The sequence below is a fragment of the Sminthopsis crassicaudata genome, chromosome 4 (genome assembly GCF_048593235.1).
Source record: "Sminthopsis crassicaudata isolate SCR6 chromosome 4, ASM4859323v1, whole genome shotgun sequence".
In the NCBI taxonomy this organism is placed as follows: domain Eukaryota; kingdom Metazoa; phylum Chordata; class Mammalia; order Dasyuromorphia; family Dasyuridae; genus Sminthopsis; species Sminthopsis crassicaudata.
The window spans coordinates 352294628-352311663 of NC_133620.1; the positions used below are offsets into that span (position 1 = coordinate 352294628).

Sequence of the window (17036 nt, forward strand, 5' to 3'; positions counted from 1 at the left end):
GTCCTTATACATAAACATAAAACCATAAACTTATACATAAACATAGAACATAAAACCTCTCTGTCATCAATCACTTGTGCCCTTCCTCACTAAGAAGTTTTCCTGTTATTCATCCAATTTGAAAAATCTTCCTGAATTGGTCAGGCTTCTTGTAGCCATAGACCCAAAAACACAAGAAGGAGAAAAATCTTTGCATTCCATCCCAAAGCTTTCAAATCTAGGCTAAAGTGGGACTTTTCCAGCAGAGTGGAACAGGCACCCTTCTGATTTTCAGAATTTGGGGGGTGATTCTTTTTTAAGCCATGTCCTTGGACCTGCAAGTACCTGGTCCTTGCAAGGTGGTATGATTTCAGGAAAGCCATGTTTATGGCTCTCAGGTACTGTGCTCTGGTCTGTGAGTTGCCGCAAGCACTGTTACACACCTTACAACTAACTATGTGCAGGCTCCCAGTTCCCTTGAGGGCACATGTTATACTACACTAATGCTCCACATTGTCCTGAGCCTGAGGCCCAAGAGTGATACCCAAATCCCAGGATTGGTGCTGAAATGGACTCCTGCCCTAAGGGTCAGCAAATGGCTCCTCATCATCTCTTTCTACCTATTTGTCTGGATCCTCTTACTGTGCCTTAGAAGTCCAAGAATTGCCACTTCTACCCCAGATGCAATTGATCCCAAGGACGACCACCATCTTGCTAGGGCACAGCCAGTCCTGGATTGTAATCTTCTTTTGCTTGGGTTCCAAATATTTTTCTTCTCACCCTTCAAAATTGTCTTGGGTGGGAAACTATGTTTTTCCCTTCCTCTGGTAGGTTCCTCCATTTCACAGTTGGTGTAGCAGCATTACTGGAAACAGATTGCAGGGCTGTAGGGCAGAACTCAGGGGGCACCCTGCTTTGTCTCCAGCAACATGCCAGAACTTAAAAGTTCACAAATTTATCTTGATATCATTTGGATCAACATCACTCATAAATGGACTTCCCTCTTTTTGTATATAATTGACCAACTCAAGGAATACAAATGAAAAGCAAAAGGACAGTGGTCATCAAAATTAGGACACCTTGTAATCAGTTTAAAAGCCATATTCAGTCCTTCTGAGCCTTTGGTCCATTTCCCTGGTTGGAGCACAAAACTGCTCTATCATCAACCACTTGTATCTTTACTAGGTAGTTTTCCTGTTCTTCATCCAATGAGAAAAATCTTCCTCAATCAATGTGGGCATCCTCCCAAAAACAAAAGGAGAGAAGTATTCTCATCAATTTCTTTACCAAAGAGAAGGCATTGATGATCCATAAGAAATTTCTTCCATGCTGAAGCAAACTGCCATTGTGAGGCTGGGAAGTAGGTTTGTTCTCCGTGGCCTCAGAGGACAAAACCAGAGGAAGGAGGTTCAGGAGAGGTATCTTTAGGCTTCAGAGGAGGAAAAAGCTTCCCAAGGAGAGCTGTCCAAATAATGAAGAAATGCTTTAAAGTGCACATCACAGAGGAGGGGTGACTCAGCAACAAACCATACATTGGAAAATCATAACGGGAAAAGTCATTACAATAAAAACATTTCAGGTAAAAATTGCACTGACTAATTTGGTGATCACATTTTCATCTAACAAAAAAAAAAAAAAAAAAAAAAAAAAAAGGAAATGAACAGGACCTGGCACCAGCAACTGCTGAGAATGTGGGTATAAAAGAGATCTCTAAGATCAGGGGACATCCAAACTCAAGAACCTCCCTCACTTGAAAACCAACCCAGAACCTCAATCCACCAACACCATAGTCAGCTCCTGTTGTGGCTCCACCTGCAGTGGCCAAGGCTGTGGCTCTGGCTGTTTTGGCTCCCATTGCTACTGTCAGCCCTACTGCTGCATTTCTAGTTGCTGTCAGCCATGCTACTTCTGCCGCAGCTGCTGTACTAGCTGCTGCCGCCCCTGTTGCTGCCAGCCATGCTGCTGCCGCCCCATCTGCTTCCAGACCACTTGCTGCAGAACTACCTGCTGCCGCACAACCTGCTATGGCTCTTGCTGCTGAGCCCTGCTGACCTCTCACCCTGATCTACAAATGCCCAGCCTCCCCATGCTCTCTCTCAGACAGGCACCACATGTTTTCTTCCACTGATTTCATTAAAATCCTTCTTCGGGGCAAACCAAATCACACATTCATCCACACGAGACTATTTCCAATGAACACTACCTACTCAACATCCCACTGTCATCTTTCTCTTGCCTTCATCCTCTTACATGAACACCAAATGCTTATTTAATTTATATCCATCCAATATGATTCATCACAATTCCCCCACATCCTCATTGTCACTGAAGAAGACAATATCGACCATGTGCTTAGCTCACAATTGGCTTAGCTTGCAATGAGGTTTCTTTCTCAATTGGCCAATCATACAGATTTGTCTTTGTCTTAGTGTTTGTCCAATTCCAAATAAAACTTCCTGGCAATTAAAGGAATCCAATTCCTTGGTGAATTCTCTTTCTTTTTGTTTTCTTTGTCAATGTTAGAGCACTTCTCACAATCACAGAATCACCCATTTCAAAGGGTCTCCCACTGCCTTTCCCTTTAATCACTGCCCCACCGGAATGTACACTAGAATAGACTTCATAAATGGTCATCCTACTTTTGCATCCTATCACATGTTTTGTACACTAAAATTCAATTTTTTCCCCTCTTCTCCCCTACTCATTCCAGCACATAGGAACCTTCTTCAGGTACCCTTTAGGATTCTTCTAAGGCAGAGAGCTAGCCAGATGATTGAGTGATTTACAGCCTTCCATGCATTATTTCCTCTTATCTTTGTGTCAGTTAGTCAGGGATGGACTTGATGAGTTGTCATTGTGAACTGAAGATCCTTGCTATGATCAAAGAGGGGAGAGGATCCTTTCAGAATAACAAAATTCTGATGTATGTGGGACAGAAAAGAATATAGCTTATTCTGCTTCACTAAGGAACACTGGATGAGAGTCTAGCTCCCACAGAATATGGAGAATAAGGGAATCAGAATTCACAGGATATTCCAAGTTGGCTTGATTGCTAATTCCCTCTAATATTTGCCTTGAAAATGTTGTAAGTGAATCACTCTTGCTTCAGAACAGGGCTTTGACCCTGTGTAGAGAACACAAGGGATATCCTAAAGCACAAGACTTAGGTTGGGTTTATGAGAATGTCACTTCACATCATTTTAAGAGTAGACAAGGTCACCCTTTGTGCCATGTGGATATTTGTTGTATAACAATCACTATTCATAGGCTGCCTTTGGTATCCAGGAGAGAAAAGGACAGAGAGAGAATCTGAGATATGAAGGGAAATGTGTTTTATCAGAAACCCAGCATCTGTTGATGAAAATTGAATTGATGCAGGAGTTTCTATGATTTATGTTTGCTTACCACCAGAGATACCAGGATGACCTACTAGAACTCTCAACCTCCCTTCTGAAGAACTCTGAAAGTCTTAGGGCATTGGCAGCAGTAGGGGCTTCAGCAGAACTTTTGGTGGCATGAATTTGGACAGAAATGAACCTAAAAGCTAGTGAATCATTCAGCTTGGCTCATCAGTGGCAGGAAAGAATTGCTGAAGAAGAAGGTAAAGGGAAACAAGTGGAGGATAATTGAAGTACTTATGTTTCATCAACCAAAAGTAGTCATGCCCTTCCCAACCTCTACTACACAACTTTTGTCATATCATATTCATCACCTCCATCTACACTACTCAAAATGAGAATGATTTCCCGAGTATCTATGTTGGAAAAGAAATCATTCCATAGAAGACTTATGGTACAGAGATGTCAAGAGAGTTCCCCAAAGAGAAGCTAAAAAGGCTTTTCAGGGATTCTGGGATCTTGGCAGAGAACTCTGTGCATGGAAATGTCCATTTCATTATTTTTAAACTCCTATTTTTCATGATTTGGAAGTCATCTAGGCTACATAAAGGTTATGCTAGTGGAGTATCAGGCTTAGAAGGTCTATCACTATGGATTGGCCTTGTCAGACTTACCTGGACTTTTTCTTTTTCCTGTTGGCCAAAGTGGGTAGGGAAGGAATAGGGAGTGTACCATCTTGCCTTAAATACTGAAGCAAATGCCTCTGCTTGTTCAACTTTCAAACAATCTGACCATATCCTGTGCTCAACATTAGAGTCCTTATACATCCATGTTTCCTGTAGATCATTCTGCAATCCATGACATTCATTTATTCACAAGACATAAGGATTTTTTCAAGAGTTTGTGTTGGAAACTCTAAACTGAGAGATATGCGGTATTTATCATTGTCACTCTAAGACTAATAGTCTCAATGGTAGTACATATAATTTAACTTGCTACTTCACAAATAACTGCTTGGCACAGAAAATGAACTTGTCTAGTGTTAAAAAATATATGCATTATTATTCGCACATCTCCCATATACTTCTTGCCTCAGGAGATCCCTTGTCTTATTTATGGAAGGTATAATCTCTGCTCAGAAGAGCAGACAACATCCTCAACTACAGTTGATGGCAAGAATGGGAAGAAATTGTCAGTGAAGTCCAACTTGGAATGTCTTATGAGTTTTTATTCCTTGATTCTCAATACTCTGTTGATCATATATGGGCTACAATTTGTTTCATTGTTCATAAGTGAACCTTAATAATTTATTTTTTCTGTCATTTCCATATCAGAATACTGTCTTTCTGAAATGATCTTTCGCCTCCTTGATAATAGCAAGGAGGTTCAATACATAATGATCATTAACTAGCTCTATCCATGAGATGACACAAAGACATGACAAAATGATCCATGGAAGACTGAAAGTCACACAATTAAATGGATAGCTCTATGAATAAGAAAGCATGTTTAGTATAGTTTTGTATGGGAATGAGTTGCAGGCAAAAGAAAAAATGTTGAAAATTTTTGACTTTATACAAAAGACCTTGTAGTATGCAGAGGCAGGATGAACACCTACCAAGCTTGTGAAAGTATTCTGTTGGGGCATGGGTTAAACTGAAGGGCAACTGAAGAAGAATATACAATTCTGTGATTTCCCGACTTGCTCTAGCATTGGCAAAGAAGACAAAAAGAGAAATAATTCATCAAGCTGGTGAATTCATTTAATTGTCAGGAGGTTTTATTTGGAATTGAAGGAACACTAAATCAAAGAGAAATCCATGTGATGGAAACTTGAGAAAGAAACATCATTGCAACCTCATTGTTAACATCTCAATGTGAACTAAACCCATGTTCAGTATTGTTTTTCTCAAAAGAGCAAAACTTGGTAATGGAAGGTCAGGAAGAAAGACAGAGAAAGTATAGAGGGGAAGGTTGTCCAGTTTTATTTAATGGATTCAAATTAAATAAAAACTTGGTGTCCGAATAAGAGAATGAAGGCAACAAAAAAATGATAGTTGGATGTTGAGTTGCTGGTGATCACTTCAAAATGGGTCTCACGCAGATGAATTTGTTACTGTTTGTTGTGAATAAAGTCTTCCTCTACTTCAGTAGAGGAAGAAAAGATCTTCTGCCTGACTTCGACAGCATGTGAATGGTAGGCATTTGCAGACAGGTGTGAGAGTTCAGTAAAACTCAGCAGCAAGAGCCACAGCAGGTTGGGCGGCAGCAGTTGGTTCTACAGCAAGTTGTATAGCAGCAAGGATGGCAGCAGCAGGGGGCGGCAGCAGGGCTGGCAGCAGCTAGAAGTACAGCAGCTGGGGCGGCAGCAGGGCTGGCAGCAGCTGGAAATGCAGCAGCTGGGGCGGCAGCAGGGCTGGCAGCAGCTGGAAATGCAGCAGCTGGGGCGGCAGCAGGGCTGGCAGCAGCTGGAAATGCAGCAGCTGGGGCGGCAGCAGGACTGGCAGCAGCTAGAAGTACAGCAGCTGGGGCGGCAGCAGCATGGCTGACAGCAGCTGGAAATGCAGCAGCTGGGGCGGCAGCAAGGCTGGCAGCAGCAGCGGGAGACACAGCAGCCAGAGCCACAGCCTTGGCCACCACAGGTGGAGCCACAACAGGAGCTGACCATGGTGTTGATGGATTGAGGTTCTGGGTTGGTTTGCAGGTGAGGGAAGTTCTTAAGTTTGGTTGCCCCCTGGTCTCAGAGACCTCTTTTATATCCACCTTCACAGCAGTGCTGTGCCAGGTACTATTTATTTCCTTATTTTTTTAAAGAAGAAAATGTGATAATCAAATTAGTCAGTGCAATTTTTACTTGAATTGGTTTTTAGTTATAATTACTTTTCCTGTTATTATTTTCCAATGCATTTTTTATTCCTGAGTCACTGCTTGTCTCTTTTCCATTTATTATTTCCACCTTAAAGCATTCCATCCTATATGGACAGTTCCAATTGGGAATATTTTCCTTCTCTCAAGTCTAAATCTGCCTCTCTTCAATATATTCCCAAAACTTCTCTTTCTGGCCTCTTTGGCTAAGTAGAATCAACAGAGTTCTGGCTTCAACATGTTAATGTTTTTCAGCATTGAATCCTTTTCATGAATTCCCCAGTGCTATTCTCTTCTTACATATTGTTTGTAATTAATTTTCTTGTATGATATATGCCAGAAAGCACTTGATCAATTGATGAAAAAAAAATTGTCAATCCATGGAGAATAGGAAAACTTCCTAGTTAAGGTACAAGTAGTCCATGACTGAATGCTTTTGCCCAGTAATGAAGGAAATGGTCATGAGGTTCAGAAGGAAGGAGCACCATTTCCTTCATTTCAAATGGAATTGAAATAATTAGTCTAGTTCTTATTTTGGTAACAACAAAATAGAAGTGAGAGAGATAATTATCTAAATTCCTATTATAGTGTTAAGATGTGCTAAATCAAAATGAGCAATATGTTTTTATTCATAACTAACTCCCTTCATAGTGTTTGTTTCAGGTTCTCCAAAGAGGTCACAATAGTTTTTGTTTGAATGAATCATTTGTGGACTCCTATGTGACTCCTTTAGATGCATGGTTATTTCTGGTTTAATCATGAGAAATATTATAAGGCTTTGGAGGTGATTGCTCTTAATTTCAAGAACACAAGAAATTTGTCTAAGTAATTGGGACAACCTTCTGTTTGGATCTACTTGGCCTTACATAGACATTGGTATGAATTATAGTCTTTGAAAATTCTGTAATTAAAGAGTTCCCAAGGTGCAGCCAAGATGGCAAAGTCAGGAAACTGCTCAATCTCTCCCAGTTTCCCTTAAAAACCACATGAAACTAAGCCCCTGAACAGGATCTGATGGAATGAAAGGATTCTCCAGCTCAAAATAGACTGAAAAGAAAACCTCAAGAAATGTCAGTTTCACCAGGGTGAAAAGGATGTTCAGCCAGGTCAGATAGGCTCTAGAAAGCTGGTAAGAGGGTCTTAATCACAGCCAATCAGTAATTAAGACCCCTCCTCCTGGCTCAGAAGAGGAGCAAATAAGGGGGAACAGCATCCAGTCCCAGCTCAGAAGGCAAACTCTTGGAAACCAGGCTGTTTCCTGAAAAGAAGAGCAAAGCAACACCCCTCCCAGACACAATTGGTCCTTTTGCTCAAAGCCAAGGTGCAAAGCTGAATAGGAAGCTTGGGACAGTGCCAACTTTACCCCAGGAGCAGAGGTCTATCTTAAAAGTAAAAAAGAGGAAATACCAAAAGAAAAGGAAAGAAAATGAGCAAGCAAGGAAAAAAGAACCTTCACCATAGAAAACTACTATAGTGAAAGAATAGATCAAATTACAAACTTGGAGGCAGACAGTGTGTCCATAGAAAAAAATCTCAAAGAATGAGGTAAATTGGTCTCAAACCCAAAGAGCCCTCTTGGAAATGCTAATGAAAGACTTCAAAATGCAAATGAGAGAAGTAAAAGAAAAAAATTAGAAAAGAAATTAGAGGTATCCATGAGAGAGTGAACAATTTGAAAATTTAAGGAAAACAATTGTCTGAAGAGAACAGCTCTTTAAAAAGCAGAATAAGCTGAATGGAAAAACAAATACAAAAGCTGACTGAAGAAAATCTCACATTAAATACTAGAAAAGGCCATATGGAAGCTAATGACTTTGTGACATAGCAAGAATCAATCAAACCACTACAATGAATGAAAAAGTGGAAGAAAATATGAACTACCTCATTGGAAAAAAAATAGTCCACCTGGAAATTAGATCCAGAAAAGATAATTTTAAAAGTACTGGCCTATCTGAAGGCCATGACCAAAAAAAAAAGAGTTTTGATGTCATTCTGCAAGAGGTCTTTAAGGAAAACTGCCCCAGTATTTTAGAAAAGGAGGGGGAATATTTATTGAAAAGATCCATTGATCACTTCTGTAAAGACCCCAAGGAACATTTTTATGAAATTCCAAAAGCATAATCGCAAAGAAAACATATAACAAGCTGCCAGACAAAATATATTCAAATATCAAGGGGAATAGTGAGAATCACTCAGCATCTGGCAGCTACTATCATAAAGGATTGGAGGGCCTGGAATAACATATTCTGGGAGGCAAAGGAACTGGGGTTACAACAAAGAATTAACTATCCAGAAGGACTCATCACCATCTTTCAGGGGAGAAAAATGTATCTTCACTGAAGTAAGAGACTTTCAATCAATTCTCTTGTAAAAACAATATCCAAGCAGGAAATTTAATCTAAAAAAACAGGACTCAAGAGAAACATAGAAAGGTAAACATGGAAAAAAATATATATATATAAAAGTTAAACTGTTTACATCCCTATATTTACATCCCTATCTGACACTGTGATCGACAAAGGGGGCTAATGGACTCTGATGTGATGACATCAAATAAGAAGACATTAAGGGGTGGAAAAGTGTCTGTACTGGAAAAAGAGAAAAGAGGAGATATAATGGGACAAAATGTTCACATGACAAGGTGCAAAAGACCTATTACAATGGAAACAAATAAGGGAGAGGGATGAGCATTATCTGAAGCTTGATCTCCTCAGTTTGAGCTTTAAAAGGGAATAACTTAATCATTCAGTTGGGTATAGAAATTTATTTAACTCTATAAAGAAATGAGAAGATGAAACACTAGGGTAAAAGGTAGGTGAATTCCGGGGGCAGAGCCAAGATAGCGGAGAAGATACCCATTTCTTTCTGACCTTCTCCTACAATTCTCAGAGTAGTTAGCAAAACCAGCCTCTGAATTAGCTCTGGAGCAGAAGAACCCATGAATCTTGGGAGTGCAACAAATTACCAACAGAAGATAATTTTGAAGATTGCCAGAAAAGGTCTGTTTCAATTGGAAATAGTAGGGAGGCAGTCAAGCACAAGCAGCTGAGCACAAATGCCAGCATAGACAGAATAGAGTCACAAGGCAGTACAGACTCTGTGGTGCAGACTCCATGTGGTGGAGAATCTACAGGGAAGAATCTATAGGAATGTACAGCAGTGTCGACCACTCTGCCTTGGTTGTAAGCCAGTAGATCAACAGAGAAGTTATAAAACATCCAACATAAACTCCAAAGGTAAATAGTGAATCCCAAAATTTCAGAATCTCATAAGGACCTGGCCATGCCCACCCAGCACCAGGACTGAGTCAGAATTGACTTATAGAGTGAGCTACTGGGTGTAAAGGAAGCTTGGAAAACCTCCTTTGCCCTAAAAGAAGACCTTAATTAAAAAAAAAAATAAGTAAAAAAGTAAAGATAACTCTGATGATAGACAGCTTTTATGGTGAAAGAGAAGAACAAATTTCAAACCCTGAGGAGACAAAAGGCAGACTGTCTCCAAATGAAGCCCCAAAAGGTTATATATCCTGGTCCTCATCCACAAGGCTCTCCTAGAAAAAATTTAAAAGAATCTTAAAAGAGAGTTAAAAGAAAAATGGGAAAAGGAAATTAAAACTTTAAAAAAAAGATTTGGAAAAGGCATATAACTCATTAAAAGATAGATTTGATTAAATAGCAAAAGAAAACAACTCCCAGACAAACAGAATTGGTGAAACATAAAAAGAAAATAACTCCTTAAAAATAGAATTTGTGAAATGGAAAAAGAAAATAACTCTTTAAAAAACAGAATTTGTGAAATGAAAAAAAAAATTCCATAGAACAATATAACTTATTTAAAAATTCAAAAATATAAAAAATACAAAAATAACTAAAAAGAAGTAAATGAAGAAAATAATTCACTAAAAATTAGAACTGAACAAATGTAAATGAATGACTCAATGAGACAATAAGAATAAGTCAAATAAAACCAAAACAATGATAAAATAGAAAAAATGTAAAATACCTAATTGGGAAAACAACCAGCCTGGAAAATAGATTTAGGAGAGATAATCTAAGGATTATTGGCCTCCCTAAAATCCATGATAAAAAAGAGCCTAGACACTATTTTTCAGGAAATAATCAAAGAGAACTCCCCAGATGTCATAGAATCAGAAGGTAAAATGACCATTGAAAGAGTTCACCAGACACCTCCTGAAAGACATTCCAAAATTAAAACCCTAAGGAATATCATGGCTAAATTTCAGAACTATCAGACAAAGGAAAAAATATTATAAGCAGTCAGAAAGAAACAATTCAAATACAGATGAGCCACAATAAGGATTACTCAGGGCCTAGCAGTTGTCACTTTAAAGGATAGAAGGCCTGGAATGTGATATTCTGAATGGTGAAGGAATTTGGAATGCAGCCAAGAATAAATGCTAAACTGCTAAACTGAGCATTTTCTTTCAGGGAAGAAAATGGACATTCAATGAAACTGGTGAATTCCACTTATTTTTAATGAAAAGACTTGAGCTAAACAAAAAAATTGACTTCCAAATATAGAACTCAAGAAAAGCATAAAAAAGCAAAAAGAAAAAAGAAAAGAAAAAACCTCTTGAGGACCATTATGGGTATACATAGAGAATACATGCATAATCTGAATTTACTATTATAATATATAAAAGAGACTAGAGTTGGAAAGGGGATTGTAACAGAAAAAAAGGCGGAAAGGAGTGGTAAAGTGAGGGAAATTATATCTCAGGAAGAGATAAAGAAAACCTATTATAATTGAGGAAAAGAAGAGAGAGTGAGGAAGATTATGTGAATCTTACTCTCATCAGATTTGGCTCAAAGAAAGAATATTAGATATATTAGGTTTCACCAAAAAACTTCTTTCACTTTATAGAAAAGTGAGAGGTGAAAGGGGAAAAGGGAAGGGGTAAGCTAAACAGAAGGGAAAACAGAAAAAGTAGGGGAAAGGTATAAGAAAGGGAGAGGGTCTATAAAAGGAGAGGAGTGCTTGAGGCAAGTAGTGCTCATAAGTAAAAAATTGGGCAGGAAGGAAAGGTGAAAAGGAAAAAGAAAAGTATAATTAAAATAGTAGTAAGAGAAGTAAGGAAGGAGTGATAGGAGAGAAGGTAATGGGTGGATTGGGTAAAAAAACATAAGACTAAGGACAGAGTAGAATGAGAAAACAAAAGTATATACAAGGGAGAAAATAGGATTCAGGAAAATACAGAGCTAGTAATCATAATTGTGAATGACAATGGGATGATCTCTCCCAAAAAAGTGAAGCAAATAGCAGAGTGAATTAGAAAACAGAATCCTACATTATGTTGTATACAGGAAACAGACTTGACACAGAGAGACACACACAGAGTAAAAGTTTAAAAAAAAATGGAACAGAATTTATTTTGCTTTAGCTGAAGTAAAAAACAAAAAAACAAAAAATAGGGATAGCAATTCTGATCTCTAATAAAGCAAAACTAAAAATTCATCTTATTAAAAGAGATAAGGATGGAACATACATCTTGGTAAATGGTACTGTAAATAATAAAGTAGTAATGATACTAAATTTGTATGCACCAAATGGGAGAGCAGGCAAATTCCTAGGGAAGGTTTTAAGCCAGTTACAGTAAGCAATAGCAAAGCTATTCTAGTGGGGTACCTCAACATTTTTCTCTCAGAATCAGAAAAATCTAACCACAAAATAAGCAAGAAAGAAACTAGGGAGGTTAATAAGATTCTAGAAAACCCAGATATGATAGATATTTGGAGAAAACTGAATAGGGACCGAAAGGAATGCAACTTTTTTCTAGGCAGTAAATGGCACCTACACAAAAACTGACCATATGTTAGTGCATAAAAATTACACATTCAAATGCAAAAAGGCAGAAATACTAAATGCTTCCTTTTCAATTGGAAATTAAATAACATAATTCTAAAGAACCACAGGGTCAAACAACAGATCACTGGAACAATCTATAATTTCATCCAAGAAAATGGCAATAATAAGACAACATACCAAAACCTATAAGATGCAACCAAGGTAGTTCTTAGAAGAAAGTTTATATCTCTAAGTAGCTACATAAATAAATTAGAGAAAGAGATCAATGAATTAGGCATAAAACTAAAAAAATAAAATAAAATAAAAAATAAAATAAAGAAACCTAGAAAAAGGTAAAATTAAAAACCTTCAATTAAATACAAAATTATAAATTTATAAACTCAAAGGAGAGATTAATAAAATTGAAACTAGGAAATGAAACTAAGACTTGGCTTTATGAAAAAAATAGATAAACCTTTGTTTTAATTTGGTTAATTTGATCAGAAAAAAACCGTCAAACATGAAAGGAGGAAAGTTATCACCAGTGAAAAAGAAACTATAGAAGAAATTAGGAGATATTTTGTCCAATCTATGGCAGCAATTCTGAAAATCTAACCAAAATGGATGAATATTTACAAAAATATAAATTGCCCAGTTTAACAGAAAAGGAAATAAAATACTTAAATAGTCTGATTTTTAAAAAAGAAATTAAACAAATAATCAATGAACTCCCTAAGAAAAAATCTCCTTGACTAAATGGATTCAGAAGAGAATTGTAGCAAACATTTAAAGAACAATTAATTCTTTTTTTTTGTTTGTTTGGTTTTGTTTGTTTGTTTGTTTTTTTGTTTTGTTTTTCCTGAGGCTAGGGTTAAGTGACTTGCCCAGAGTCACACAGCTAGGATGTGTTAAGTGTCTGAGACCATATTTGAACTTGGATCCTCCTGAATTCATGGCTGGTGCTCTATCCACTGTGCCACCTAGCTTCCCCAAGAACAATTAATTCTAATACTATGTAAACTATATGGAAAAATAAGTAAAGAAAGAGTACTGCCAAATTGCTTCTATGACACAAATATGGCACTGATACCTAAATCAGGAGGGACCAAAACAGAGAAAGAAAATTGCACTCTAATCTCTGTAATGAACATTGGTGCAAAAATTTTAAATAAAATGCTAGCAAGGAGATTATAGCAATTGATCAGGAAGAAAATACACTATGACCAAGTGAGATTTGTTCTAGGAATGCAGAGCTGGTTCAATATCAGGAAAACTATTACCACAATTACCAACATAAATTATATTCTAATCTCAATAGATGCAGAAAAATCTTTTGACAAAATACAGCACCCATGCTTAAAAAAAAACACTAGAGAGCATAGGGATAATGGAGTTTTCCTTAAATAATAAGCAGTATCTATCTAAAACCTGTAGCAAGCATTACTTGTAATAGAAGCTGGACACATTCCTAATAAGATCAGGACTGAAACATTATCATCATTATTATTCAGCATTCTACTAGAAATGCTGGCTTTAGTAATAAGAAAAGAAAAAGAAATTAAAAGAATTAGAATAGGCAATGAGCAGATGATATGATGATATACTTAGAGAATTCTAGAAAATCATCCAAAATCTATTGGAAGAAATTCATAGCTTTAGCAAAGTTTCAGGATATAAAATAAAGTCTCACAAACCATCAGCATTTCTATGTTACTGACAAACATTTGAGCAAAGAGATACAAAGAGAAATTCCATTTAAAATTATACGATAATGATTATAAAATATTTCTCACATCATCTGTGAACAATTGGAAAAACATAAATTGTTCATGGTTAGGATGAGATAATATAATAAAAATGACAATTCTACCTAAATTGACCTACTTCTTTAGTGCCATGCCAATCAATCTGTAAAACATTATTTTATAAAACTAGAAAAAATCATAACAAAATTCATCTTGAAGAACAAAAGGTCAAGAATATCAAGGAAATTAATGAAAAAAAAAATACAAAGGATAGTGTCTTTGTAATACCAGACCTAAAACTCTATTATAAAGCAGCAGTCATCAAAACCATTTGATAGTGGCTAAAAAATAGAATGGAGGATCAGTGGGATAGATTAGATACACATGACACAAAAAGCAAGGTCTACAATAATCTAGTATTCAGTAAATTCCCAGACTCCAGCTTCTGGAACAAGAACTCACTATTTGACAAAAATTGCTAAAAAAAACTTGAAAATAATGTTAGAAACTCGGCATAGATCTTCATCTCATACCTCCTGCCAAAATAAGATCAAAGTGGACACATAATTTGAGCATAAAGTGTGATACCTTAACCAAATTAGGAGAACAAGGGATAATTTACCCATGCGTTCTTTGGGAAAAGAAAAAAAAAATTGTGACCAAAGAATAACTAGAGATTATTATAAAAGGCAAAATGGACAACTGTGATTACATTAAATTAAAAAGGTTTTGAAGAAAGAAAAGCAACAGAAACAAGTTTAAAAGGGAAAATTTACAAAGGTGGGAAAATATCTTTATAGCCAATATTTCAGGTAAAGTTCACATTTCTAAAATATTCAAAGAAATGTATCAAATTTATAAGAATACATGTCATTCCCCACTTGATAAATGATGAAAGGATATGAACAGATAATTTCAGATGATGAAATTAATAAGCCATTTATAGTTATATGAATGAATGCTCTAAATCAGTATTGATTAGAGAAATGAAAATGAAACCAATTCTGAGTTTCCACTTCATACCTATTAGATTGACCAATATGAAAAGAAAAGATAATGATAAATATTGGAGAGGATGTAGAAAAACAGGGATAGTAATGCATTGTTGGTGGAGTCGTGAAATGATCCAACCATTCTGGAGAGCAATCTGGAACTATAGCTGAAGGTTTATAAAACTCTGCATACCCTTTGACCTAGCAATGCCACTACGGGGTCTTTATCCCAAGGAAATCACAAATGAGAAAAAAGAACCCACATGTGCAAAAATGTTTGTAGCAGCTCTTTTTGTGATAGCAAACAACTGGAAAAGGAGTGGATACTCATCAGCTGGGGAACAGCTGAAAAAGTTGTAGTACATGAAGGTAATGGATTATTATTGTTCTATAAAAATGATGAACAAACTGATTATATAAAGACCTCGAAAGATGTACATGAATGGATACTGAGTGAACCAAGCAGAACCAGGAATACCACAGTAACAACAAGAATTTGCTATGATCAACTTTGAATGGCTTGGTTTTTCTCAATAATTCAGGAATCCTAATAGATACAAAGGAATTCTAATAGACTTTGGACAGAAATTTCATCTGTACCTATTGAAAGAACTTAGGAGACTGAATGTAAATTAATACATTCTATGTTCACTTCTTTTTTCTTTTTTTTTTTGTCTCTCCTATGCTATTTCTCATTTGCTCTGATTTTTGTTTCCCAACATGATTCAAAAACAATGTGTATTAAAAATAAACTAAAAGAAAAAAAAAGAAAACTCTTTGTATAATCACATTTATTTCATTTGGTTTCTATTGATGTGGATTTCCATCAGATTTGGATTAGATTTTGTAGTATCCTGGTTAGCTATCTGGAGGTCTTGGGACCAGCCTTATTTTCAGCAGAATAATCATCATGAAAATAGCCAGGAATAAAGTCTTTATTGTCTTCTTCACATTCTGTCTCCTTTGCCTGGTGCTCAGCTAGCTTTTTCTTGGGCCTTGGTCTCAGTGGAGAAATGAAGGAGGACAGGCCAGCAACCACTATGGTGGGAGATGGAATGTCCTTCTCCCAGTCCTTGTTAGCTCTTATATACTCTATTATAAGTACATCATTGTAGGTGTCAATCTTGTAGAACTATACTAAGTACTAAATACATGTAAACTAGAGAATCATTGTCTCATCAATTATTCTGAATTAACACCTTATTTCAAGTATACTTCTCTAGAGTTCTGGCTCTCTACAAGACTTTATGATCTGAAATTTCCTATCCGAGGGAAATCCAGATTTCCACCATCCCCACTAAAGCAGTTCAACACCAAAGGGGTAAATTGATATTGAAAAAAGAGACTATGAGCTATAATATGATTCACAAAATCCTTTTTCATAACGGGTTATTTATATAGAGACTGGCTGGGGTAGTAGGCAGAATATTCAGTGTATCCCCATAACAGACTCCCCAAAATATCCATTATAATTACAGAACTCAGTCAAAATGAGGAGTATCTGTAGTACGTGATGCATACATTGAGATAGTTTGACTAATAGATAAGTTTATTACATGGAAATTTGGTTAGATTTCTAGGACCCGAGTGAAAGGTCAGTTCAAGTGATCAAATCTTCAGACACAGAAGGCCAGGTAAGGGTCAGTTTGAATAAGTTCATAGATATACATAGTTTTCTGTTTGACACAGAACCCTGGGAATGGCTTTTACTCCCTTGTTTTTGCTTTCACCTCCTTTACTAAAGCTTTCACTTTCACCCTATAGGGACCACATATGCCACCTGTGAAACCCTCTTTTCAGGCTATCTCCAATGGGATCCACAGAGTGGCATTCTCAAACAGTTTTGCCTGAAAAGGTAGGAGAAAAAGAGCATGACAAGTTTACTATCTTTTGTCAATAAATACAGCACCTTAAAGCATGATAAAAATGGTGACTTTGTACAAAACACCATGTAGTATACAGAGGCAGGATGAGCACCTACTGAGCTTGTGAAAGTACTCTGTTGGAGCATGAGTTAAACCAAAGGGAAACTGAAGAGGAAATATGCAATTCTGTGATTTTCTGAATAGTTCTAGCTTTAATGAAGAAGACAAAAAGAAAGAATTCACCAAGCCGGTAAATTTGTTTCATTGTCAGGAAGTTTTGTTTGGAATTGAAGGAACGCTAAGACAAACAGAAATCCATGTGATGGAAAATTGAGAAAGAGACATCATTGCAACCTCATGGTTAATATCTCAATGTGAACTAAACCCATGGTCAATATTGTTGTTCTCAAAGCACAAAATGTGGTGATGGAAGGTCAGGAAGAAAGA

At 36.7% G+C, this 17036-nt stretch overlaps 1 protein-coding gene across 1 annotated transcript in view; it reads left to right on the plus strand.

Moving 5' to 3' along the window:
- Positions 1-302: 302 nt before the first annotated feature.
- Positions 303-17036, plus strand: part of LOC141540812 (uncharacterized) — a 41886-nt gene continuing 25152 nt past the window's right edge. Inside the window, exons 1-2 of the mRNA XM_074264763.1 lie at positions 303-341; positions 1718-2004. Of these exons, the coding sequence (XP_074120864.1) occupies positions 303-341; positions 1718-2004 (326 nt within the window). The remainder of the gene's footprint in view (positions 342-1717; positions 2005-17036) is intronic.